The following is a 26,296-nucleotide window of genomic DNA, read 5'->3' as shown; positions in this document are numbered from 1 at the left end:
TATATATATGCAGAAAACATATACTTTACTGTATAAGGTATTGTGATAGGTTATAAAGAATTCCTATTTATGGGCCTAATCTTTTATACATGCAGAGTAATACATTTGTGAAGTGTAAAATTAATTAATGGATTTTAAACATATCAATCTATTAACAGCATCATAAAGACAAAGAGGTTTCATTTACAAACCTATAGTATTCACTTCAATTTCTTAAGGGTCTAATTTTTAATATTTATTTATTTTATATCCCAACCGCAGATTCCCGCCATCCTTTCCTGCCAGTTTCTCCCCCAGCCTCCACTCTGCTCACCTAATCCACTCCTCCTCCATTTCTATTCAGAAAAGGGCAAGACTCCCATGGATATCAACAAAACATAGCCTATAAAGTTGCAGTCAGACTAAGCACCTCCCCTTGTACTAAGTCTGGGTAAGATGACCGTGTATGAGGAGTAGGATCGCAAAAGCCAGTAAAAGAGTCAGAGACAGCCCTTGGTCTGACTGGTAGGAGTCCCACAAGAAGGCCAAGCTACACAACTGTATCACATATTCAGAGGGCCTACGTCAGTCCTATGCAGGCTCCCTGGTTGTCAGCTAAGTCTTTGTGAGTCCCTATGAGCCAAGTTAGTTGATTCTGTGGGTTTTCTTAAGATGTTCATGACCCCTCTGGCTCCTACAATCCTTCCTTCCTCTCTTCTTCAGGATTCTCCAAGCTCAGCCTAATGTTAAATTGTGGATCTCTGCATCTGTATCCACTAGTTGCTGGAAGATGTCTCTCTGATGCCTATTGGTCTAGGCATGAATCTGTGTGTAGCAGAATATTTCAGGGAATTCATAAATGCCTTTATCAAACACTTATGTTTCTGTTAATATAAATACAGTACCTAGTCATTTTTATATGAAGACCTTATATAATGACTCTTTTTAGAGAACACATGTCTGATCATGTGCCAATGTCTGATTGGCTTTTGATTTTCTTATACTGAATCATAATAGAATAGAAATCTTTCATGGCATATTAAGTAAAATAAAAATACACACATTATGTCCTGAATGTAGTTATTACCCTATATTTATAAACCAATTTTTGTAATAATCATATCGTTAGCATTCATGTAAAAGGCTAGGTATGTAAAACCTTGGTTTAAATGAGACAGTCGCTGCAAACCATGTCCATCATAAATTTCATGCCCTATTTTTTGCCTTCAAGGTAGCTTGACCTTTTCTTGTTGAATGAAGCAACTTTTACTTAGTGTGCCATCCTTGAACATAGCTTATCTGCCTTTCATTTTTCCTGCTCAGCAGTTGATGCCTGTGTTGCAACCTATAAAGAGAGTGTTTAGCTCAAACTAAATTGGTGGATATTGGTAAGACTGTGATAACTACAGTACTGCACAGTATGATATGATTCAGGGCTCTCTGCATTTCATTCCCCATGTGTACAAAGAAAATCATTCTGATACTAGAGAGCATGCTCTTCTTGATCCTTTTGATATGCTTCAGCAAAAAAGTGATTAAATGATCATTGAAACACAAACATTGCAATAGTATAGCTTTTCATTCTGTTGTTTGTAATTTGTATTAGAATCAGACTCTGTGGTAAGTTTGCTCAGTATTTTCTTTTGCCTTTATTAATCAAGCTGGATTTTCATAAAAACCACAGTTTGAATTGTTTCAATATTTTTTTAGTTTTCCCCTCTTGTGAGTTAAAAATGAAATAAATGTTAAAAATGAAATAAATGACCTCATAATCCATAACCAATTTGAAAGATAATAAAATGGAGAAGGTTATTTAATGGTGTAAGTTGCCAACAGGAACATATGTCTCTTTCTGATGCACAAAATTCTAAAAGATTAGAGTCTTGGAAATTTCCCACCTGGGAGAATCTCTCTTCTCTAATATGAAAATATCATACCTAGATTATTTTCTCACTTTTTATTGAAATTATGGTCCACTTGTTTATATATTTTATCTCTGTTCACATACCTTATATTAACTTTAAGCTTTTAAAGGGGAAGATCGTCTTCTCCTAAAATTATTTTCATGAATTATTAATGCATATGTACTCTAGATGTACAGTGATGATAATACCTAGATAACTTCAACAACAGAAATTCACAAGCCTCTTTTTGGTAGCTGAGGTTGCTGTCTTGTCTTATTCTGCAATAAACACACAGAAACTATATTATTTGAAGTATTGTTTGGCCAATCACTTCAGCATATAGCTAGCTAACTCTTATACCTTCAATCAACCCATTTCTATTATTTTGTATTTTACCACAAGGCTCGTGGCTTACCAGCTAGATTCCAGCTGGCAACTTGCATCTTTCTCCTTTGGCAGCTCCACGGCTTCTCCCTGACTCTGCCTATTCTCTCTATGTATCTTTTCCAGCTTGGCTATATTCTGTTAAGCCATTGGCCAAAAGCAGCTTCGTTATTAACCAATGGTAAACAGATGGAAATCCCACATCATCTTTTGATTTAAAAATAACATTAAAGTAGCATTATTATATAATGCTTGATGTTTATACAGTTCAGAAAGAGAAGTTGTAATATTAAGTCAGTCATCCATATAAAATTTAATATCCCCAACCAGTTTTTGCAGTTTATAAAATCAGCAGATTGGTTGGTTAAAGAGTATTCATGAAACCTAAAGATTTTATTGGTTGACCCTAAAACATTTTGAATTGTTTTATGTTCTGGCCTGGGTCTGAAAAAGCCTGGGTCAAAACTGGTCTCGCTGAACATAGCGGACAAGGAGGACTACTGAGACCTAAAGAACAATGGCAACGGGTTTTTGATTCTACTGGACTTATTGGTTTCGTGGGAGCCTAGGCAGTTTCGTGGATGGTCACCTTACTAGACCTGGATGGAGGTGGGTGGTCCTTGGACTTCCCACCGGGCAGAGAACCCTGATTGCTTNGGGAGGTGGCGGTGGGAAAGAGACAGAAATCTTTAATAAATAAATAAATAAATAAATAAATAAATAAATAAATAAAATAATATTGTTTGCATGACCAAATGGTGCATTTTAAGAAGTGATTAAAAAACTTCTAATGAGGATAACGGTTGGATAAACTGAATTTTAAGTTGAGATCAAAAATGTCCACATAAACATGGTCCATTAATCTCCTGCCCAATGAAGATACTTTTTGGCTCTAAAACCTTAAGAGTTAAATTTATTATCAATCCTTTTGGGAACCAAATTGTTCTGTCTTACTTAGAAAAGAAGTAACTTTCAGTAAAAAATAAGGTACTCGGTTGGTCATTTATTATCTCAAAGGGTATGTTTTATTAGAAATGTCAATTTCACAAAATTATGTGTCCTGTAATACATAATTATACTCAAAATTGCATTTGAAATCTATTATTAACAGTTAACAGTGACCATTCTTAAAATAGTTATTACTCTTGGCCTTAACACAAAAAGAAATAATGTAGGTATTTTAGGGAGTTAAAAGCTGCAAGCATTGGCCTATGAATAAAGTCACTGCAGGTGTGTTTCTTAATGGGCTGCTAATTTTCTGTAAGGTGAACACAAAGGACAGGGACCATGGGTGTTTTTAAACTGTGTGGTATGGAGACAGAGCTGATGTCTGAAAACTATAAAGATGGAATGAAGTGAGGCCAAATTCAATTTTCCCTCCTGAGGTATAATCCTCCTTGTTTAAAATGAAAGCAAACCAATTTCCTTTCCTCCTTTTCTATTCCTTCCCTCCCCACTACCACACGACATCGTATTTCATAAAAAGATACATTAAGCTATCATATCAAATAAAGCTATTCTCGTGCAAACTAAACATCTGCCCTCACAGACCAAGTACTTCTGGGTTTCAGATACTTGGCTATTAGTACTATCCAAATTATCCAAACTCACAATCATGGTGTCAGTTTAACACTCCCTTTGTGTTCACAACTATTACTATCACTTCTCAGGTATTGGCAAGTGCACAATGCTATGCAGGCATCACTTGGAATCCTGTGAAAGTGTCTCACTTTAAACCCACTCATTCAATGCTAGTATGTGAAGACTGCTCAGTCACATTAATGTCTGACAAGCATGGCTTCAGAATCTTCTGTATTGTTTTCATGTCTTTCTCCTATTTCCATTTAAACTAAATTACTTTTCACTGAAATGTACTTTTCCTACAGAAGTTATTTGTGCTTCCCCTAAATTCAAGTATTTGTGTCATTTCACCTGAATCAACAATGTGTACTCCCTATATTGTCCTTGTGTCTCCCTCTAATACCTTCCTATATTCTGCCTCAAGATTAGAATATCTAATACATCCAAACCTTTCCAGTCTGGGTGGTGGGTGAATCTTTGCTGAAGGTTGTGCATTATGAGAAATTACTATACCTCTGAGCTGAACCCTAGGTCTTTCCTCTATTAAAAAATTTTAATGATACCTGTGGAAGACTTCAGTTGGCATTAAATAAATTGGTCTTTAAATTGATAACCTACACAATAAGGATCCTTTCAAGAGTCAAATGTTACCAAATAAAATCTCAGTGCAAGGTATGGGATATCCCTCTTCCAGTTCTTGGTCAGAGGTAACCTGGAGACCCACAAAGTAATTCAGGATACTGACCTTGCTAAAAGACACAGTCTCACAGCAAACTCCCTGATGCTGTTGCTTTTTGAATCATTCTACACCGTCTTTTGCAGTGTTCCCTGAGTCTTAGACATGTGTGTGTGTGTGTGTGTCTGTGATTTGTAGATATATCTGTGAGGACAACCGTGCATTTTTGAATGGTTGTTTGCTATAATGCCCTCTGTCTGTTGCAAAGCAAAATTGCCACAATGTGAAGTAAGGACTATACCTTGGTATTTATAATGTAGTTAGAGATTATGCTGGTTTAGTGAAACAGTGGTGTTGGGATCTCCTCAAAGATCCATGGCATCACTGGACTTGAGCATTTAGCCATATTTTCAGTACCAGATATGGTATTCCTCTTGTTGAATAGTCTTAAGGCCTGTTGGTTATTGACAAGATATGTATGCCACTACTGCACTTGGCGTTTTTGTTTCATGCAGGATACTGTTGTGGTTGATAGGTGTCATAGCTACATAGGACTGCTGGTTGGAAGCTTGGATGGCACCTTATAGTTCTATGGAAGTTAGTCCTCAGGGAAGAGGCATTCAGTTCATTTCCAATCTTTGAGCCCTGTGTCCAAAATGCATGGTGTCTTCGGAATAGAGATTTATGTTTCACCTCTTGGGGGCAAGCAAGAGCAGTAGCAACAAGCTGTATGTTTTGGGAATCTCTTTAACAACCCAAACCAACAACTCAAAGGAGGCCTTCTCATGCCTGGTATTGGGGTTGTTGTTAAATCATCTCTCTTACTTGTGGGGAACGTTGTTAACTCAGATGAGAAACGTGATTTAAACTGTATATGCCTATTAATACAGAGAATTACATGTATGGTATGTTCTCATTAGATAAATAGTTAATAACATGATTCCTTATGACTTTTTCAGATATTCTTACTATTCTATATTAGTTTTACTAATCAAATCCTTCTGACTGGTTCCCAAGACAATACAGACAATATGTCATTATTTCTATCCAACTCTATTCAGAATTCTTCTTATATATGCATATTCCACAACTGTAAGATCACCACATTACAGCACTGTGCTTAGTGCAAGCTTCCCTTTCCATGTTCTAACATCTTTTCCATAGCTATGTTGAAGACTTCTGCTCCTTCTAAAACTCATATTCAATGTCATTTCCCCTAATTACCTTTTTATGACTCATCAATCCATTCATTAAATAATTATATACTGATCATTAATGTATATGTAATCTTTTCAAACATTCACATATATTGTCTATATACTGAGAATAAAGCAATGAACAATGTAGCCACAGCCCTTGTTCTTAAAATACTTACCTTATATGCTGGGAAAATAGGTAATATGTAATGTATAAATAAATATGCAGTGTGTTGGAATGTAAATTACTATGAAAAAATAAAAGACAAAAAGAGCATGAAAAGGGGGATAAAGATATCCCTTAAACAAAATAATTTTCCTTCCTTTGAATACTGATAGCAGTTAATTTCCTTTACCATGTAGTTGCTTTTATACTTGTCCCATTTCCTCCATGATTTTCAAAACTCAGTAAGAGGAAGAACTGCATCTTACTAATCTTTGTAACTTCTGCATTTATCAAGATAATATTCAGTAAATGCTTAAATGTAATTGTGTTTAACAAAATCAGTGGAACAAGAGTTCAGTGGAGAAACTGGCATAATAGTTGGCCAGAAAAGGTCCCTTAGAATATATTTAATTTGCGCAAGAGCTTGAAAGATAGGAGGGAAAAAAGTGAGTTGTTTTGACACATCTGTTCTTGAAATACTAAAAAGCATTGATTTATAAATTAAGATGAATAATATGTATAATTCTCTCTTTTTAAAACCAGTGTTTCAGAGGGGACGAGCAATTGATACTGGAGAAGTTGACATTGGAGCACAGGTCATGCAGACCATTCCACCGGGCTTATTCTGGCGTTTCCAGATTACTATCCACCATCCTATATATCTGAAATTCAATATTTCTTTAGCCAAGGACTCTCTACTGGGAATTTATGGCAGAAGAAACATTCCACCTACACACACTCAGGTATTTGATATAATAGGTATTTTCTTAAATCTTTTTAGAGGGTACTATATCAAGCAGTTCAAATGTTGTAATTTGTGAATACTGTAGGAGTCAAAGATGAAGGCAAAAAAATCTTTTTAACAAATAAATATTCAGATTCATCACACTGTAATGAAAACACTGTATGTAGAAATAAAAAATGGCATTTAGCAGAACATATTCAGGAAAGATGGTTGAAGAAAACATTCTTTAAACTTGATCTCCCGATTCCAAAGGAAAGGTTGTTGTGACCGTCTCTAGTCCGCTCATCTTACTCAGCTCTAAAGGTGGTACCATCAATCCTTTTGCTGTTATACCAGTCACAGAATGCACATCAACTAGAAGGTAGTGACAGATATTTTCTTAAGTAGATGGTATCTTACATACAGAATTTTTTCAACAAGCAATTCCTGTAAACGTTAGAAGAATTCAGATATGTAAAACCTCTGCAGTTTCCATGGCCCATTCATAAACCTTGGATGCCATATTTCTCATGTGTTTGTTAAGCTTATTTCTTTTCTGCTTTAATTTACCAGGAATGCTGCTCTATATAAGTAGTTTAAAAGAACTAAATACTCACTCCATATATCCACCAAGAGTGATGACTAGTATCAAAACTTTTAATTTTTGGCCAAGTCAAAGATAGTCAAATGCCATTCAAAAATGAACCACAAAACATAGGAAAGTGTAAAACAATGTGTTCACCAAATGATTAGTGAGAAAGACTGGCCTTTGAATATTTAAATACATACCCAGAAAGGGCATAAATTGTGATAAATACTGTCATTCATAATTTATTTGTGTTTCTAAAACCGAAAAAAAAAACCTTTTAAATTTGCTGACAAGGTCACATTTCTGAGCAGAATAAGTTATCAAGTATCTACTCTTAGATAGATACTTTGCTAAAATGTCAAGATCTCATACATAATACTCAAAATTGTGTCTATTTCTTAGAGGTTTGCTTTTAATTAATTTTTATTTTGAACATTCCCAAGCTGAGAAGTTCACAAAATTTGTACGTGTAGTAAAACAATTTTCAAACCTAACAGATGTCTTTGGCTTCAAATATTAAGAATTGTTAAGTCGGGTGGTGGTGGCGCACGCCTTTAATCCCAGCACTTGGGAGGCAGAGGCAGGCGGATCTCTGTGAGTTCGAGGCCAGCCTGGTCTACAAAGGGAGTTCCAGGACAGGCTCCAAAGCTACAGAGAAACCCTGTCTCGAAAACAAACAAACAAACAAACAAACAAAAAGAATTGTTAACTCTCAAAGCATGGAATATGTGAGAGTTAAGCATGGTTAGCATGGTTATATGCCCAGAAGTAAAAAAAAAAAAATAGTGCAAGCTCACAGTTGTGTTTGTTTGTTCCAGTTTGATTTTGTGAAGTTAATGGATGGCAAACAACTGGTAAAACAAGACTCCAAGAGCTCTGACGACATCCAGCACTCCCCGAGGAATCTGATCTTAACATCCCTTCAGGAGACAGGCTTCATAGAGTATATGGACCAAGGACCTTGGTATCTGGCATTTTACAACGATGGAAAAAAGATGGAACAAGTATTTGTGCTAACTACAGCAATTGGTAAGCTGCCTTGGCTGTTATTTTAATTCACAGCATATCTCTTGAACACACTGGTGGAAAAAGTATTTCATTACTCATACAAACTGTTCCATCTACCTTAAAGTCACTAGTCACTAAATGTCACCATGAGTAACATTTTATTTTTGTTCTCGTTGTCATTAAAATATTGGGTAAGATTTTTTTAAAACTCTCCGGAACTTGCCGATATTTTTGGACATTTGTCATGCAGCCCTTTATATCGTTTTTATTAAGAAAGAAAACAATTTTATTCATTATACATACCAGCCCAAGTTCCCAGTTTCTCCCCTCCTCCCATTCCTTTCACATACCCTCCCACCCCACCCCACCCCACCACAATCCACTCCTCAGAGAGGGTAAGGCACATTGCTTTGTAAGGTCCAAGGCCCTCCCTACTATATCTAGGCTGAGCAAGGTATCCATTCAAAGAGAATAGGTTCCCAAAAAGCCAGTTCAATCAGTAGGGATAAATCCTGGTGCCACTGTCAGTGTCCCCCCAGTCTGTCGCAGCCATGCAACTGTCAACCACATTCAGAGGGACTATAGGCTCTTATCGAAAATATTCTCTGGATAATACTGTTTTAGAAAACTATATAAATGTGTAACTTCATAGGAAAGCTTAAAAGCAAAAGTATCCCTGTTGAACTGAACCATATAGCTTTCTTCTATACTGCCAGTGACATGGCATGTAGGTTTGTGAGTTAAGGGTCAGCATGAGCTAAAAAAGTAAATTCAAAGTCAGTATTGGCAAACCAGTGAGTATTTACCTTAATATAGAAAACAGTCTAGGGATGTAGTTTGGTGACAAATTCCCAAAGTTCTATCCCCAGTGAGAGAAAAGAAGATAGGAACTAAATGTTAAATGGTTTGATTATAAAATAACAGTAAATGAATCCTTCTTAAAATAAGAAGACTGGAATTGATATATTTATTTAAAACAATTGATTCTAGAACCACTAAGACTTTAAAATACAAAGTAAGAATAGTTAGAGAAGAAGAATACTGAGAACAATAACTTGAGTAATTACCCTTCTTCAGATTTCTTTGGGTCTTATAATCAAATGGTTATTTGAGTGTGCCCATAGCTTTTTAAAGTACGGTCTTTCTAAATGCAGTGCCTATAACCCTCTTCTTCACCATCACCCTCCTTTGTCGGAAGCATCTCTGTCTTTTGACATGTTTTCTCAGTAAACTCACTCCCCTGATTCTTTGTGTGAAGAAAGCGTAGCTCTTTAGCAATTTGGGAGTCCTCAGGGTAAACAACGTGTAGACGGAGCATCAGATTGTTTGAATTTTCATAAAACACATGCCTTTTAAAAGAAGAGCAAATCTTTTACAGCTGTCAGTTTCCTACACAACTCTCTACCACTTTATCCTTTAGCTAACCTGTTCAGCCATATGTTTAGGAAGATGTGTTGACTGCTAATAGACAGACCATCTGCTCCTGATAACAATTAGATTCTATTTTTACTTGATGCCGGAGACCTTGAGAGAGTAGAAAACAGTATTCTAGCCAGAAGATCATCAAAGTTTTTCCTCGAAAATAATGAGAAAAGCAATAAAAAAATCATACTAAGATGAACTCCATTGATCTTACATCTTCAAAATACATATTTTTGTTAACTTAGGAAAATGATACCTTTTCAGTAACATCACTATTTTGTCACTAAGAGTATATCCTTAAAATTCACGGCAATGAAAAAATCAGAACGCAATTTTGATGATTGCCATTAAATTGTGACAGGCTGACTTAGAGAAATTAGAAGATATAAAATATTTGTGAATATTTTCTCTATTCCTTTTAATTTAATCCCTCATCTCAAATTATAAATACTAATCAAGTTCTTAACCTGTCGAAAGTAAGTAGATCCTAAACATGCTTGGGACTGTTTACCTTCACTTTATTTCATGCCCAAAGGAATTTCACCTTTCAGAGATAGTCTTATCGTCCAGATATCAAGCTATCAGTTTCATATGAAACAGTGTATTTTCCTTTTGCACGTGCAAGTCAGTACCTTTACTTTTCTACTTGTTTAGTATTAGAAGGAACAGATATATTTCCCTCCTTGCTCCATTAAAGAAAGTTCAAGGGAGCTGGAGATATGGCTTAGCAGTTAGAAGCACTTGTTGCTCTTGCAGAGGAATCGGGTTAAATTCCCAGCACTCACATGGTGGTTCAACCAACCATAACTTCAGTTGTAGGATATGCAGTTGTTTGACCTCCAAAGACACACATGATACACACATGATACACATCAATATATGTAGGTAAAACACTCATACCTAAAATAAAATAGACAAAACAAAAAAAATTAAGTTCAAATAAATTTCCCCCAAATAATGAAAAGCATATAAATCAGTTACCCTAAAGAATAAACATTTATTTAGTTTTTTATACCTTATCTTAATAACAGTAAAAGGGACATATATACTTCATAATCAAACTAATGATTGTGTTGTTTATAATCCATGCAGCCTCTAAATCCATTCCAAACTCTTTAAAGATTGTCTAAAATGTGTCCATACCATTTTCATTTTCTTGTCTTTATTCTGCCAAGGGAAAAACTCCAACTCATCAGCCATAAGTTCTTTAAATATGTAGTAAACGAATTAAAGTACATTGATCTCAATGCTTTACTGTGGGAGTATCTACAGATTCACACAGGGTGCTTGGGAGATTGCTGGACAAGATCTTTTAGACCAGATTCAGGAGATTCAGAACTAAGATCCAGGAATCCATCTTATAGGTGGCACACAATGATTCTACTTATTCAAGGGGTTCATAGGCCACAGTTACACAAATATCATTTCTTAACCTTCACTGCAATTACGGACTCTTGTCATCCAAGCAAAGATACCAGGACCACCTCCTAGAATTTCTCTTTTTTTTAAATTAGAAATGTTTTTCCTAGTGAAGGGGGGTTTTTTAAATTAAAAATGGAAAAGTCAGTGAAATGGTTTTAATAGGTAAAAATTTAAAAGAGAGAAAGAAGGAAGGAAAGAGATAAAGAGAGGATAGAATGACTCTGAGGTAAAGATTGTTAATTATGGAATTTTTGTATTTTTATTATTTAAAGTAAGTTTTAGCTTTAAATATATTTTGATTATATTCTTCCCTTCTCCTAAGTTCTTCCATATCTTTACCTCTTCCATTCCTATACAATGTCAATTAATTTTTCAAATAGATAAAAATCAAATATAACCAGCACACATATACCACACCAACGGATGACACATTGAAAACATGATCTTTTATAGGACTGCGAGTTAATCATTGTTAGACTCAAATATAATTGCAAACTACAAAAATTAAAGTTATCTTCAAAGACTGACATTTGTGAAGCAGTATTTTTCAGAAAAGTTATATAACTTTATTTTCTGTACAACTTTATGGGTACCTTCGAAGCCTTCTCAATTCCCCTGAAAACTGTTTTGTAAAAATGGAATGAAAAAATTAGTGGCAGGGAACTGATAAGCATTTACAGTCAAGAAGACATTTCTCAACAAAATACTTAGGTTCAAATGCTTTTAGTGGTGGTAAATTTCATATGAACACTTACTTTAAAAGCATGCCATTGTCACTTATTAATGAAAATGGACTACTGATTATCATATTTAACCTGTCAAGATACTATATTAAATAGTCCACTTTGCTATAGAAGAAGCTTTATTTGGTACAATATAAGTATAAAAAGTACAGTAGTCTTTGTCTTATGAGTTACATTTTTAAAGTATTTTTTGCTTTTGAGGAAATGTTATAATTCTCATACCTTTTAAGCTTTATCATAACTGCTTCTTAAGAATACAATTTATGTAGACCTTTTATCCACTTTAGAGATGAGATAGCTTTCGTTCTTCTCTTAAAAAGTCAGTTCACTAAATTGAGAACCGTGTTTAATAATCTAGTGCATATGACATCATGCAAAAGTCTTTATCCCTAATTTTGAGCAATAAGTTCATTTCAGACAGCAGAGGACAAGATTATTATAGACAAAGAATTCCTGAAACCCTTAAAACATCCAATCTCTAGCCTAAATATGGGTTCATTTCTCTCTTTTTATATTAATAGAAATAATGGATGACTGTTCAACCAACTGCAATGGAAACGGAGAGTGTATCTCTGGACATTGTCATTGCTTCCCAGGATTTCTTGGACCTGACTGTGCTAGAGGTAATGTTGTTCTATGATTCTGATTGTTTTAGAGCAGGGATTCTCAACCTCCCTAATGCTGCAACCCTTTGACCCAGTACTTCATATTGTGTGCTACATTCTAACTGTAATTTTGCTACTGTTATGGATTGCAGTTTAAATATTTGATATGTGACCCTTCCCCTTGGGGTCATGACCCACAGGTTAAAAAACACTGTTTTAGAGACCCATTATTGAAGAACTTATAGTTGTTATAGTAATAATGGTCATAGCAACAAAAGCACTGGCAGTGCTCTCCAACAATTGTCACCAAAATCTGAGCACTTAGTACGCCAGCTGCATTCTAAACACTTCTCATCGCCTCTTTTAATTCCTCTTTCCTACAATAGTCCTATGAAGTAGGTCCGCTATTAGCCCTATTTGATGAGCAAAGAAAGAACCTCAGAAGGAATAGTTAAGGAAGTAGGTAAGATTAAGTACCAGCTGAGATTTGAACCTAGATCATCTGAGCCAACTACAGTGTACTGCTTATATTTCTCTTATAAAGCAACTCATAACAGTCTGAGTATAAAAGGAAAAGTTAGTATTTGATAATACCATCATAACTGAAGTAGTGATGAATCACTAAATGGATATGTAGTTTATAAAGAAAGAAATGAAAATTCAAAAGTTAAACTTAGCAATCTGTATTGTTTCATGTGCTTGCACATAGTTTAATTAATTCTTGAAAAGCCTTAGATAAATTGGACCATGCATTCCTCTAGAATTGGAGTTATCATTTTGCACACGCTTCCTTTTCATTTTCAGTGTAGTCTTAAAGTTTCTGGTCTGCTTGGTTAATCTTAGGTTTCTTCGGAGGAAAAAAAATCCTCTGTTCATTTAGATTAAATTCCATTCAATAGAGAATTCTAAAGCAGTTGCTAGGTTCCCTGCACCATAACAGATCTTGTGAAATGGAGGAGAAGGGTTTTGTATTTTAAAAGACATATAAGAAAAACAGAAGATGTGGGCACTGCCCTCAAAACCTCATGGATTTAAAGTGAACACACACAGGGACACAACAGAATAGGTGTTCTAGTAAAGTCTGTTGAAGATGTTCTCTATGTATCTGTTTGTACAGCCTTTATAAGACCTTTTCATGTGAATAGCACCCTATTTATTAGATTTTAATGCACACTTTGCTTTCAAAAATAGTATACATGCATTTTAGGAAATAAAAAAAAACATTTAAGAGAGAAAACCCTTAGTTTAAAATAGTAGCAGTGATAATGGCTTGAAGTTGTAATAAGATCAAAAGCAAGTATTTTTCCTCCACTTTGGAAATCTTGGTAATTTATCTTTATCCCACTTCGATAGAAGGAAAATTCTGCTTGTAATCATTATCATAAGCGTATTTAATAAAGAATAAGACAAAAACATTACTTTTGCCAGAAATAATATACTAGTGCCAGAATAGGATTATTCTTGTGAGCTTTTTGAAAGGATTGTAACAACAAGTTTATTTACCAACCTTTAGATTCGTGCCCAGTGCTGTGTGGAGGCAATGGAGAGTATGAGAAAGGCCACTGCGTCTGCAGGAATGGCTGGAAAGGACCTGAGTGTGATGTTCCAGAAGAACAATGCATCGACCCAACGTGCTTTGGCCACGGCACCTGCATCATGGGAGTCTGTATCTGTGTTCCCGGATACAAAGGAGAAATATGTGAAGAAGGTCAGAGCCTCATTTCAATATCTTGCTTCAGGCTATTCTCTCGCTGGATTGTCCACAGTGTCATTCTGTAGACTAGTAGAGAGACACGCACTCTTTTTTGCAAACATTAGATGTTCGACATGCCCTTGGAACACACAGCAAAGGTTTGAGGTCAGGGAAGCTCAAGTCTCTTCTGGAAGCCTCACAGAATACATGCGACTGTTTCTATGACACCTGCAAAGTGGTAATGCAAAAGTGATATCTTTTTTTTCCTAATTTCTGATACGGTTTTCTAACGTGAGAAATTCCATATTGATAATGTTAGGTGCTAATTCATATATTTTCACTATTACAGAGTGCATTATACTGCATAATGAAGCATAGCACTTAAAGAATGACATAAAAATAATGATGTAAACACATTTGGAGCCGTCTTGCAAATGTTTTCTTTGGATGTGATTTGTAATTATCACTATTCTTTATCTCTTCTTACATGCCTCATGCTGAAACTTGACCTCAGTGCCTAAACCATCAGGCTTACCACTAATGAGTTCAAAGAAGAGTCTTTGTATTAAATTCACCCCAAAGGAGTCTTTAGAAAAAAATATTTTGAGATGGCTGTAGTTTTATCACTTAAACAGACATATTAGAAAATAAGTTTACTGGTAATCAGACCACTTTCATGCCACATTCTTCAAATAAGACTGATTTCAGAAATAATATTAAACCATTACCATGGGAGATGGTCTCATCACAACTGTTATTCATGAAAGGGGCTGCTGAAAATGCACTGTAATTGCTTTTTAAAGATCGCTCATTATGACTATTACACAGCATTCTAAAGGGTTTAATCTCATTCTGCTCCATGAACAAGCAAGACTTTAGCTTTCCACCTCCCATCAGTGGCAGTAGTATAGGAGTGTAAAGACGTTGTTTGTTCCAGTGAATTCCTTTGGGCCTGTACAAGGCACTGGACTTCCTAAGACATCTTAAAATACATTTTTTATGATAATCATGCTATCGCTATATGTAAGTATAAAGTCGGATGCTGTATAGAATCAGATACGGTTAACAGTGAGTGATATCTAACACATCTATAATTTGACATGAAAATCATGTAACCCAATTCATTAGACTCTCCTGATTTGAATTTCATACGCAGCTGAAAAGGAGTTTAGCTTAAATTAGACTTTTACTTGGTCTCTACAAAAATATGTAAAACAGCCAAAATAATATGGAAGAATGCTTATCATATTTAATGGCATAAGCTTCACAAATACAGTAGAAAAATTTCAATTCTTAGATCACATATGAAGAATGTATAAGCTGAATCAGGCTATGGATAGATTTTGTTTACAGACATAATGTGGTCATTGTTTCTATTGACTGATTTAGTTGCTAACTTTTCAAAATAGAGAAGGGTCACATTGAAGATCCCCATTTCTTGCTTCTCTTGAATACTAGCGCGTCTGGGGGACTAGGCCCACAATATCTGGAGCTAAGTAGCAGCAGTTCCTTTTAAAGAGAACACATGGTTTCACAGTTTGCTCCCAATCAGCAACGTACTTACAAACACCTCATTTCCTCTACCCTTGCCATCTCCTAGGCCTATGGTTTCATTCCTCTGATTTAAGTATGACTTTTATGATGTAAACATCTTTAGAACAAGAATTTCTAGTCATGAAGAAAGAAAGTGATAGCAATTAACCCAGAGAGTGAGCTTTGTTAGGAGAGAAATCCTCCCTGGAAACCATGTGGAGCTGTGACTGGGCATTTTGGTAGGAAAGAGCATCATGAGAACCTTAAGAGGGATAGCTTGACATGAAAGAGTAAGAAACACGGCTATTATGTACACCATTGTGTGTGGTGGGGACCTACAAACAGAGAGTGCCTTCAGAGAAATCCTCTGGAAAAAAAAATCTAAATTTTACAGCTTTCCAGAGTTTACAACACAAAATTTAGCTGAGCCTAGCCTGTGTGACAAGAAACATGGAGAAAGCAGGTACTAGCTAGGTAGGACTATAAACTATTATAGCAATGACTATTTGTTTCTTCCCTTACCTTGGTCAAGGTCTGCAAGTTCTAACTTTCTGCTGCAAAGGAAGTAGCCTGATTTCTGGACGAGGAAGGCACCTTAACAAACATGAATTGAATGTAGCAAATCTCTTTTAAAAGTCAGAATAAATTAATGGCATTTTGTTTATTATTTATTATTCGTGTATTTTGCCATAACTAGTCTTCTAAAATAACCAAATAGTCCTTCTACAAATAGTCTATACCTTAGACTTTACCTCTTATGCCAAATCATGAAACAAATTAGATATACATTTAGATATTTTATTTGGTGATTATCTCAATTATCAGAAGATTGTTTTAATGACCTTCAGATTATGGGGGTAATTATGATAACAATAACAATTGTAACAGTCCTAATGATAGACCTTTCGTGGTAACAATTTACACCCGAAGAGTAAGATTTGCAAATTAATGGAGGTTATATCAGTGTATCCCAACTGTTGCAAAAAAAAAAAAACCATTTCAAAGCATAATTCACACTAGGACAAAGTATTATAGCATTATTTATATAGAAAGAGAAATAATGTAGAATTCAACCTTCCCATCCACCACAGAATAGTCAGGGGAAAGCACAAGACAACCTTCTATGTGGCAAACATTTCTAGACTCACCGAATCAAAGACAAATAGAATTACATTTTTCTAAGGTGATGTCACAGTGCCTGATAGAAGGAGGCAGAAAGAAACAAATTTTTAAAATTCAATTAAAAATGCTGCATTTTTGGTTCTTCTGAAGAATCAATGTGAAGTCGCATTAAGTTTATGTAAATTTTATTATTTCATATAACAGCAGTCACTTCACCAAATGGCTTGTCATCCAAATTAAAAACTATATAAATACTCCTAGACACATTAAGTACAACTTTGATTCTAATTTGAGAAAGGATAAAGAATGGTTTATCAAAACACTCTCAGGCATTTTTTTAAAAGCTGAGAAATTCCTACTGAGAGTCCATACAGGTCCACCCACTTATTTGTGTGGGGGTATCAATACTGTTCAGAATTGCATGAAGCATACGTGTGATTTTCTTCTTCCAAATTTAGGTTGGAGCCTTTATCATATCCTACCATATTTTTAAGTGTTAATAATCTTCTGTTTTAAACACAATGTTTGCATGAGTCACGGTATTGCCTAATTAAAGCAACATTAGTGATACAATACTAGGAAATCAATATATCTCAGTTCCATTATCCAGTACCTGTTCTCTACCAGCCTTCCCTCTCACCCCCACCTTTTTTGTTTTGTTTCTGGTATTCAGAGGACTGCTTAGATCCAATGTGCTCCGGTCATGGCATCTGTGTTAAAGGAGAATGTCACTGTTCTACTGGTTGGGGAGGAGTCAACTGTGAAACGCCACTTCCTATCTGCCAAGAGCAGTGCTCGGGACATGGAACTTTTCTTCTGGACACTGGAGTTTGCAGCTGTGATCCCAAGTGGACAGGACCTGACTGTTCTACAGGTACATTGGGTTTCTCTCTCTCTCTCTCTCTCTCTCTCTCTCTCTCTCTCTCTCTCTCTCTCTCTCTCATCTATTCGCAAGGTCTAACCAATCATTTTTTTAAGGCACCTCATTTCAAGATCTGGAGTGTATGACTTCAATAGTCACAGTAAGTTTCCAAGTATTTGCTATTCAGTATTTTACTATCATTTATTTCCACTGTTTCAACAGTATAATTCTCTGTGATAGGTACTTATGGTGTATCCTTTGTTCCCTTTGTGTGATCTCCTGCAGTTATTTCAATAGTTTTAAAATTTCATACAACTTATTCCTTGTAGATTCTTTTAAATATCTAGCTCCACAAACTCAGTCAGCATTTTAACTGAGAAACTCATCACATAAAAACATAACAACACTACTCTACCCTATTTAACATATGACCATATTATTTCTACAACATTGTTTCTTTTCCCTGTTCCTTATCAAACCATATTTCATAGTTGTCTCCTGTCTGTAGATAAGCTCCTTATCAAAGGATTACCACAAGCTATGAAAACTTCCTGCTAACTACTTCTGCTTAATAAGTCAGTCTTTCCCTCTGCTTGCATAATCTGTAGGATCTACTTATCCTAAGTGCATTGAATGTCCCTACTTTTCCATGGCTTTTGTTCATCATAAAACTTTCAATCTAGAAAAATCCAACCTACCCACCAAAACAAACTACAACTTTATTCATTGTAAAATCTTTTTTATTCAAGGTAAATTTTTTTTTCGACTAGAGCACTCTGAATGCTATGAAATCCATCCCATATGCATTGCTAGTGAGCACAGAAGCCCTTGTGATTTAGGCATTTGGACACATGGCTGGTGTTTTTCTCCTCAACTACAAGCATTGAAAGAAATTAGTCATTCTTTATATTTCCTGTCTTCAGATAAGAGTCTTATTAAATGAATAAGCTAATCAATGACAGCTCTTGGAAAGCTTCTGCCTGTGAATTTTGTGGCGGATGTAAAATGGCATATGGGGAGCAGGAAGTTTCAGTGCACTGTGGGATTTCGCTACCAGTGAGTTAGCATATGAACTAAAGTCTGTGATGATACACTAAGGAAACATGAGGATTCCTCTTTTAAGATAAATAATTCTAACATAACTTTTAATCACAATTATAGCCACATTTTGCTGAAATTTTATGTTCTCACATTGAAATAATACGGAAAATAGGAGTGAATTTTAAAGTGCCGGAAAATGAGAGCCCAATGTGGTGATGTATGCCTGAAACCACAGCTCTTAGAAGACTGAGGAAGGTGGGTCCTAATTACAAGACCAGCATGGGCTTAGCGACTTTTAGGCTAGTCTGGCTATAAAGTGTCTCAAGGAATCAGGGGCAAAGATTAAAATGATATTTAACTGTCACTAAGTGCAGTTCTTAAAATTTATTCATTTATGGATTACAAAATACACATTAACATCTATGTGCTGGGCATTATTGTTGGAGTCGGGGTATTGAGGTATCCAAAATGGATGTCATCTTTGCAGAAATGAATATTATTACAGTCCAGTAGGAAAGAAACATTTCCAACATTAGAAAGGAATGCCAAAATCAAAGTGACTAGACTTATGGAGATGTATCATAATAATAAAGCCTGATTATTAACTTATTTTCAACATATAACTGAACACCTTTCATAATTCCACATGCCAGATGTAATATTATGAGCTGCTGTTCCAATTTTAACATAATATGATGCTAATATTCTTATTGTAGGAAACACATAATGATTTGTATTGTCTCTATCCTAAATGTTGCACATATTTCAATTCAATTCACTCTAAGTACAATCATTGTGTATACTTTAAAGCTGAAGAACTGAGGCACAGAAGCTTACCGAAATCACCAGTATCACACATGTTGAGCTAGGTGTTTGACCTTGAACAGTCCATGCACTTAATCACAACCATCTAAGAGTCCATTACCTGTTTTATCATATACAAAAAGTGTTACTACTAGACCGCATCCAGGGCCATGCAGCACAGAGTAGGAAGCATAAGCATGTTATTTCCCTAAAATGAGGGACAGCATTAAAGAAGCCTCATCCTTGAATTTATGCTGGAAAGATGGTGAATGTTTATGGAGTGCACAAGGAAAAGTCAGGCTTTAAAGGGGGAAGATATGAATCTAAACGACACACCTGGTGGACATTAGGTTAGTTACAGTCCAGGAATGCTAAAGGAGATAAAACTGTCACCAATGAGAAGAGCACTGAGCCAGAACATAAAGAATTTTATTTACACAGCATGCTCAGGAATTTTCATTTCCTCATGATCCAATAGGAGTGCACCGAGTGGTTGGAAAGAAACTGCAAGGTATGTTTAAATGTTACCGCTCTGACAAACACTGAGAGGACAAATTCAAGAAGGGTGGCACAAGGAAGCAAGTCACAGCTGAATATGGTGACTGAGAGAAATGGAAGCCTGGTTTAACCTGTTCAGGTTATAAGAGGAAGAAGTATTACCGAATGATAAAGGGAAAGCAAATAGGTAGAAATTCAAGGTTCATATAGAGGCACCAGACATAGTGATTGATTGTGAGGGTGTGCTGGAAATGTTTGTGTAATATGTAGATAGGCATTGCAAGCAAGGGGTTGAGATTCAAGGGTGGAAATATCCAAGAATCCTTTCTGCTATACAGCCTTATCAACATTCAACATGGATGGGGGAATGTATTTTGGGGAGTGTCATTTTCTTCAGTGGTATAACCACTGATAAGATGTTCTTGTTCCAGTAAATAATTCTACAAGCCACACCTAGGCAAGAAATTCTAGTTAAACTCAGGGGGCTGCATACCAAAACAATTTATGAAAGTAGGACTTAAATTTGTTGCCAAAAGAGCTTTCAAAAGGATAAAAATTGATGAGAAAGGGGACTATGTAGTAAAAATGACTAAATTTTTATATATAAATATACAAAATTTTCAAAGAATAAAAATATAAATACATATTAAACTGTAGGCAAATGCTCTGTACATAATTCAGCAGACCATATGAGTGCATATGATTGTCTAGGAAGAATATAGAAAATGGTGACCAAGTCAGAACGCCACAGAACATCACTGCTTTACCATGATAGGATCCTTAATATCAAGTCAATGCTTTTATTCTAGAATTGGAGATGTGGCTCTGGGTTCAATACTCAGAAGCACAATGAAATCAACAAGAAATGAGAAAAAGTATTTGTTTGTTTATATAGAACTAGTTAACGTGAATTGAGTATAAAGAATGATTCTGTATCAAATATTTGTTCCCTTGGACTTCATATGTCCCACTCATGTTCTTCATGATTCCTCACAATTAGATAAACTTCCTCCTAATATACCACTAATATCAGTGCCAGGAATTAAAATATTTCTATTTCAAAGGAATCAATATCAAATTCAATATACAGTCTCTCCTTCTGGTCTTACCTGCTGTATTAGTTACTTTTTGTTGCTGTGATGAAACACTATAAAACAAAGACAATTTAAGAAAAAGACAGTTTATTTTGGCTTATGGTTCCATGGGGATAAGATTCTGGCAAGAGATCAGAGTCCCACAGCAAGCTGTAGGCATCAAGCTGAACGCTCACATCTTCAGTCACAGTCAAACAACAAGGAGTGCAAACAGGAAGTGGTGAGTTTTTTTTTTTCTCTCAAACTCTGCTTCCAGTGACATACTTCCTCCAGCCAGGCTATACTCCAAAATTTTCCTATACAGCCATCAGTTGTGAACCAGAGATTGTTCAAATGCTCAAGACTGTGGGGACACATCGGTTATCCAAACTACCTTGCCTGCATTCCCTAAAATGCAATGCCATGTTCCAGTCCTACAGGCAAAGAAGAAAATTACATGAGAGAAAAGGCTTGTAACAAAGGGGACTTAAGGGGGAAAAAAAAGACTTTGGCTTACATCTTGAGGTTGCCTTCCATCATGGCAGAGAAGACTTGGTGGCAGCAATATGAGATGGGTCAGCAGTGAGGAGTGCTGTAGACTATGATTTTAAGGTGTGTGACTTTTTATGCTGCATTTGTTAAACTCTGTAAAGCTGTAATTCTTTGCCTGTCTAAAACACCTCATGATTCTAATAAAGAGCTGTATGGCCAAGAAAAAAAGAACAAGAAGAGGAGGACATCGGGGGCCAGCCACTCAGCCAGCCAGCCACGGAGTAAGAGTGAAAATAAGATATACAGAAGAAAATAAAAAAATCCCAGAGGCAAAAGGTAGTCGGGATTATTTAGAGTTAAATGCTGGCAAGAAATAATCCAAGCTAAGGTCAGGCAGTCATAGCTAAGAATAAACCTCCATGTGTGATTTATTTGGGAGCTGGGTGGTGGGCCCCTCAAAAAGCCAAAAGAGTAAAACATTAAAATACACAGGAGAGAGTAGACTGCTGAAATTCAGTTGACCTTCTTTTTCCTTAGTCTAGGACTCCAAACAGTAAAAACATGGTGCCACCCCCACATTCAGGGTCAGTCAGTCTTCCCTGTTCAGATCAACCTTTCTAGAAACACCATCATAGACATGCCCAAAGTATGTTTCCATCTAAATGCAGTCAAGTTGATGATGAAGATTAACCTGCACAAGTTGTTCAAGGAGGGTACTGTCATGACCACATCTGAAGGAATATAATTGTATGAAAAAAAGAAGAACATAGGTGGTATGGGTTGTAAAACAGGACTTGGTAACCATATATGTTAACCCACACTATAACTCCCAGAGAAAAAAGATGATTGGCATTAAACCAAGAGCAGTCTGGACTATTTAGAGAATTCAAAACCAGCTAGGATTGCAGTGTAAGACTCTGTCTCAAAAATAATAGAACTTGAAAACTATATAATTATAAATGGAGACTGGTGTTTTACTAATTATGATTTGCACATTATTAACATGCTACATAAATGGTAACACCACTAAGTGAGGTAGGTTTTCACCTACTAAAGAATTTTTATTAATGCTGTGCTATTTGCTATGGTCTGAGGATATGCCAACAAGTGAATAAAGATTCCTGTACTGCAGTCTGGAATGGCAAGACAGATGATAAACAGTGACCAAGAAAGATATGGAGATGTTTTCATCATGAGGAAACTGATCACCAGAAACAACAAGTAACTGCCCCAAGGTCATAGTTCTGGCAAGTTTCAAACTTATAAGTAGAAACCAGAGCTACTAATATCATGCTTCATACGGTGTTTTTATTTTCAGCCTCATACCGCCATATCTACCCAAATAAGACAGCAGTTAGGCAAAGAGACAGAGCTTGAGTAAGTCAGTTTACTGAAAAACAGAAGAAGAGCATTAAACACCAAGTGTGTGAGTGGAATATTTCTGTCCAGAAAACCTGAACCAATGTCACATTCATTCAGTTCAGACCCAATAACCAAATCTCACTAGACACAAACCGCACTCACACAAACACAAGGGTGGATAGATATGATCTTAAATTCAATAGCCTCTCAAGCAAAAAGGCTGCCTAATAAAACGACTAAGTTGTAAAATAGAGAAAGAAAATGTTTGCCAAATCTCTAGTGTCATGGTAGGAATAGTCCTTCTGTGATTTTGGAACTCTATAAAGGTTGTTCCCAAAGAGCATATTTAACCATGGAGATGATCTCACTGTGCAGACTTTTAATTGAGACTTCTCAGTACAGGAAGCAATTTAGCATCTGATTCTGATAATGGATCGTATCATTTCAAAGGTGGATATGCTCTTTGCCATTGATCATCTTTCTTTTCCAAGTACATGAAGCTGCTTAGCTGTTAGCATGTTAACTATGCTGCTTTGATGTCAAGGGGACTGTAGCAAATCATCTGCTGATCATTTTTAGTCTATTTTTCTACCTACAGTATTGTTTGCTGCCTTAAATTGATACTTGACATGGACTTTTTTAGCTTGATAGTCTCATGACACTTCACAAAAGGTTAACTCATTAGTCTTTAAAATACCTCAAGAGGAATATAATAGAAGCTTGTTATATCGTGGGTTAGATTTGGATATACCACAGGTCAAATTGTGCTCTCTTAAAACATAACTCTTTGCTGTAAAATCTCAGTAATACATTTAGCCTGTTGTAAGGGTATTGGCCCTGGCCTCTGAGATCAGCATTGTAAAATGCATCTACTATATTCCTTTGGTAAAATCTGACTTCTGGACACAGTCTCTTAGCGGAGCATAAAAGTAGGATGTAGAGTTCTGTATCTTTTTTTATTAATGAAATTGAGCTGAGCCACTCTATTTTTACTCACAAATAATAGATAACACATTTTATGGAAGTAAGCCTTTATATGAAGAGGGCAGCTCTTACCCTTGCTTTGCTACAATCACCCTTGTAATAGGTATGTCATATAAGTAGATTAATTATCTAGAAATATACAGAGTAATAACAATTAAGGTATTTCTGAACATACTATTTTTTTTATAAAAATTGCAGTATTATCATCATGTGTCTCATCCAAAGAGGGTGTTAGATCCTAAAGATATCAGATGACTTTGTTAAGGAGATATATATTTTAAAACTATCCTTTGACATGTGTCCCTCTTTCCATTAGAGAGATGGCAGTGTTATGTAGTCATGGATGTAGGTGTCTGTGTATATGAATATATTCACAGCATGGTGACTTTGAGTAATACACTTAATTTACTTGTGTCTCAACTGCCTCATGTGTGAAATGGTAGATTAGCCAAAAGGCCCTTGAGGCCTTTTCTAATACTGAAATCTATGATTCTTGATCCTGACTATTAGACTATTGACATCAATTATAAATCGTTTATGGATATAGTCCATTAACTCTCTTAACTCTCATAATGTTGGTGGTGAGACTATATTAAGTAAAAATAGTTCAGAGTAAAAGAACAGTCTCATACTCTGACATAGAGAAGATGCTTTTAAACATTCACATTTGTACGAGACAATGCACACTCACAGATATGTGTTTATATTTACATGCATATATATTCTTTTCATTATAGCAATGTTTTACTGTGTTTTTAAGTATTCTCTAATGGATAGTTATATGAATCTACTAATAAAACAGATAATTAGCAGAGAAAGTCATAAGGGATTCATATAATAATTGTTGCTGAGGAAACTTTCCTTGACTGTGCAAGCAACATATGGTTCAAAACATTGACAGTTTCTCCTCTTATTGAAAATGCCAATGATGAAAAGATTTTCATCTGACTATCTCCAGGACATACAACACATCACTTCACTTCCTGCAATTTACAAGAATTGATTAGACCTTTTAAAAGTGAGTCATGCATACACAGAATTTTCCTTCTAATATTATAGCTAAAACAGGGTCATAGATATCATTTGACAAAGAAGCTTTATTAAAAATGTAATGCACATTCTATGAGGTTGACATATAGCCATTCATCATGCTGCTGAAGAGAAAAATCCATTCAAAAATAAGCTAACTAGGATATAGTATCTTCAATAAAAAGAAATCAGTAAAGTAAGCAAAAGAGAAACCTAAGATTGCAAATACTTTTCTCTCTGAAGTTCTAGATACACCTTGATTTCTTAGGAGTGGTTAATTTCTCACAAAAGTTAAAATGATTTAATTATGAAGGCCTAAGTCACAAAACAATCCCACACCAGTTTGAAATTGTGATTAATAAAAAGGTTATTTATTTAAAGGGGAAAACTTACAGATCACCATCCTAGACAACAGCCTTCTGCATGACCAGGAAAGGAGTCTAGTAGCCGGAAGCAGAGCTGGAAGCAAGAGAGTGAGTGCATGGCTACCGCTGCTTTTAAAAGCAAAAGAGACCATGCCCAAGTGGGCTGGTATCTTGAAGGCTATTGGCTGAAGAAGCAGAAGGAGTTCCCACAGTAGCATTAGTGATCAGAAGCATTAATACATTCCAGTTCTACAGACATCTTGACTTAAAGAAAGGCTCAGTGTAGGGCAAAGAGTCACTGAAACATAATGGAGGAAAGGATGGACATGGTGTTTTTAACAGTAAAAAGACAAAAAGACTTCTAATTAATTCATGGAAGCTTATTTCACATGATGCTCAAGGTATAACACCTATATGGAAATTTATTTTAAATGAGTTTTATACTCACTGAAAACAGCAGACAAACTTGGAGGTGGTTCTGATAATACTAATTAGAATTCTTAAAAACCTATACTTGTGACATTGTAGAATTAACTAAGTCAGGTCAAAACATTAGCACTAGATTATTGAAATAAGAGAAGTTCATTGGTGACACTAGAAATGCAAATGTAAAGCATCTTTAAAAGCATCCCAAGCCAAATTAAGTGTGTGAAACTGCATGTGCAGAAATATCTTTGGGAGGTAGATATGAAATAGGAAAAAAATCACACTATTATAATGATTTCCTAGCAACACATCCTACTCAGACTCACCCCCAAGCCTTTTTTTTTTTGCTCAAGCAAAAATCGAAACTGATCCCAAAAATATTCTCCAATTTTAAATTTTCTAATTTATTCAAAAGATACAATAAAAGTACCATAATATTATACACACAAATATATATGTGTGATTTAAAGTACATTAAATATCTGATATTTTAAATCACACTTTTTTATTTTGTTCTGAGACCATGAAAAAAAGCACACCTGTTATGCCATCATTAGCAGACAGCAATGCAAAAATACAATGAAACGTTGACAATTTGACAAGTCTAAACTGA

At 35.5% G+C, this 26,296-nt stretch overlaps 1 protein-coding gene across 3 annotated transcripts in view; it reads left to right on the top strand.

Annotated features, from left to right (window-relative positions):
* The window catches only part of Tenm1 (teneurin transmembrane protein 1), a 570,621-nt gene that overhangs the window by 300,783 nt on the left and 243,542 nt on the right, over nucleotides 1–26,296 (top strand). For all 3 annotated transcript variants that reach the window (XM_050118835.1, XM_050118834.1, XM_050118833.1), the window contains exons 7-11: nucleotides 6,430–6,629; nucleotides 8,018–8,228; nucleotides 12,316–12,417; nucleotides 13,913–14,107; nucleotides 17,421–17,621. In XM_050118835.1, coding sequence (XP_049974792.1) covers nucleotides 6,430–6,629; nucleotides 8,018–8,228; nucleotides 12,316–12,417; nucleotides 13,913–14,107; nucleotides 17,421–17,621 — 909 coding nt within the window. The remainder of the gene's footprint in view (nucleotides 1–6,429; nucleotides 6,630–8,017; nucleotides 8,229–12,315; nucleotides 12,418–13,912; nucleotides 14,108–17,420; nucleotides 17,622–26,296) is intronic.

This window comes from Alexandromys fortis, unplaced genomic scaffold (assembly GCF_014885135.2).
Source record: "Alexandromys fortis isolate MF-2015 unplaced genomic scaffold, M_Fortis_MF-2015_v1.1 scaffold_114, whole genome shotgun sequence".
In the NCBI taxonomy this organism is placed as follows: Eukaryota; Metazoa; Chordata; class Mammalia; order Rodentia; family Cricetidae; genus Alexandromys; species Alexandromys fortis.
This window is presented reverse-complemented; position numbering and strand designations above follow the sequence as displayed.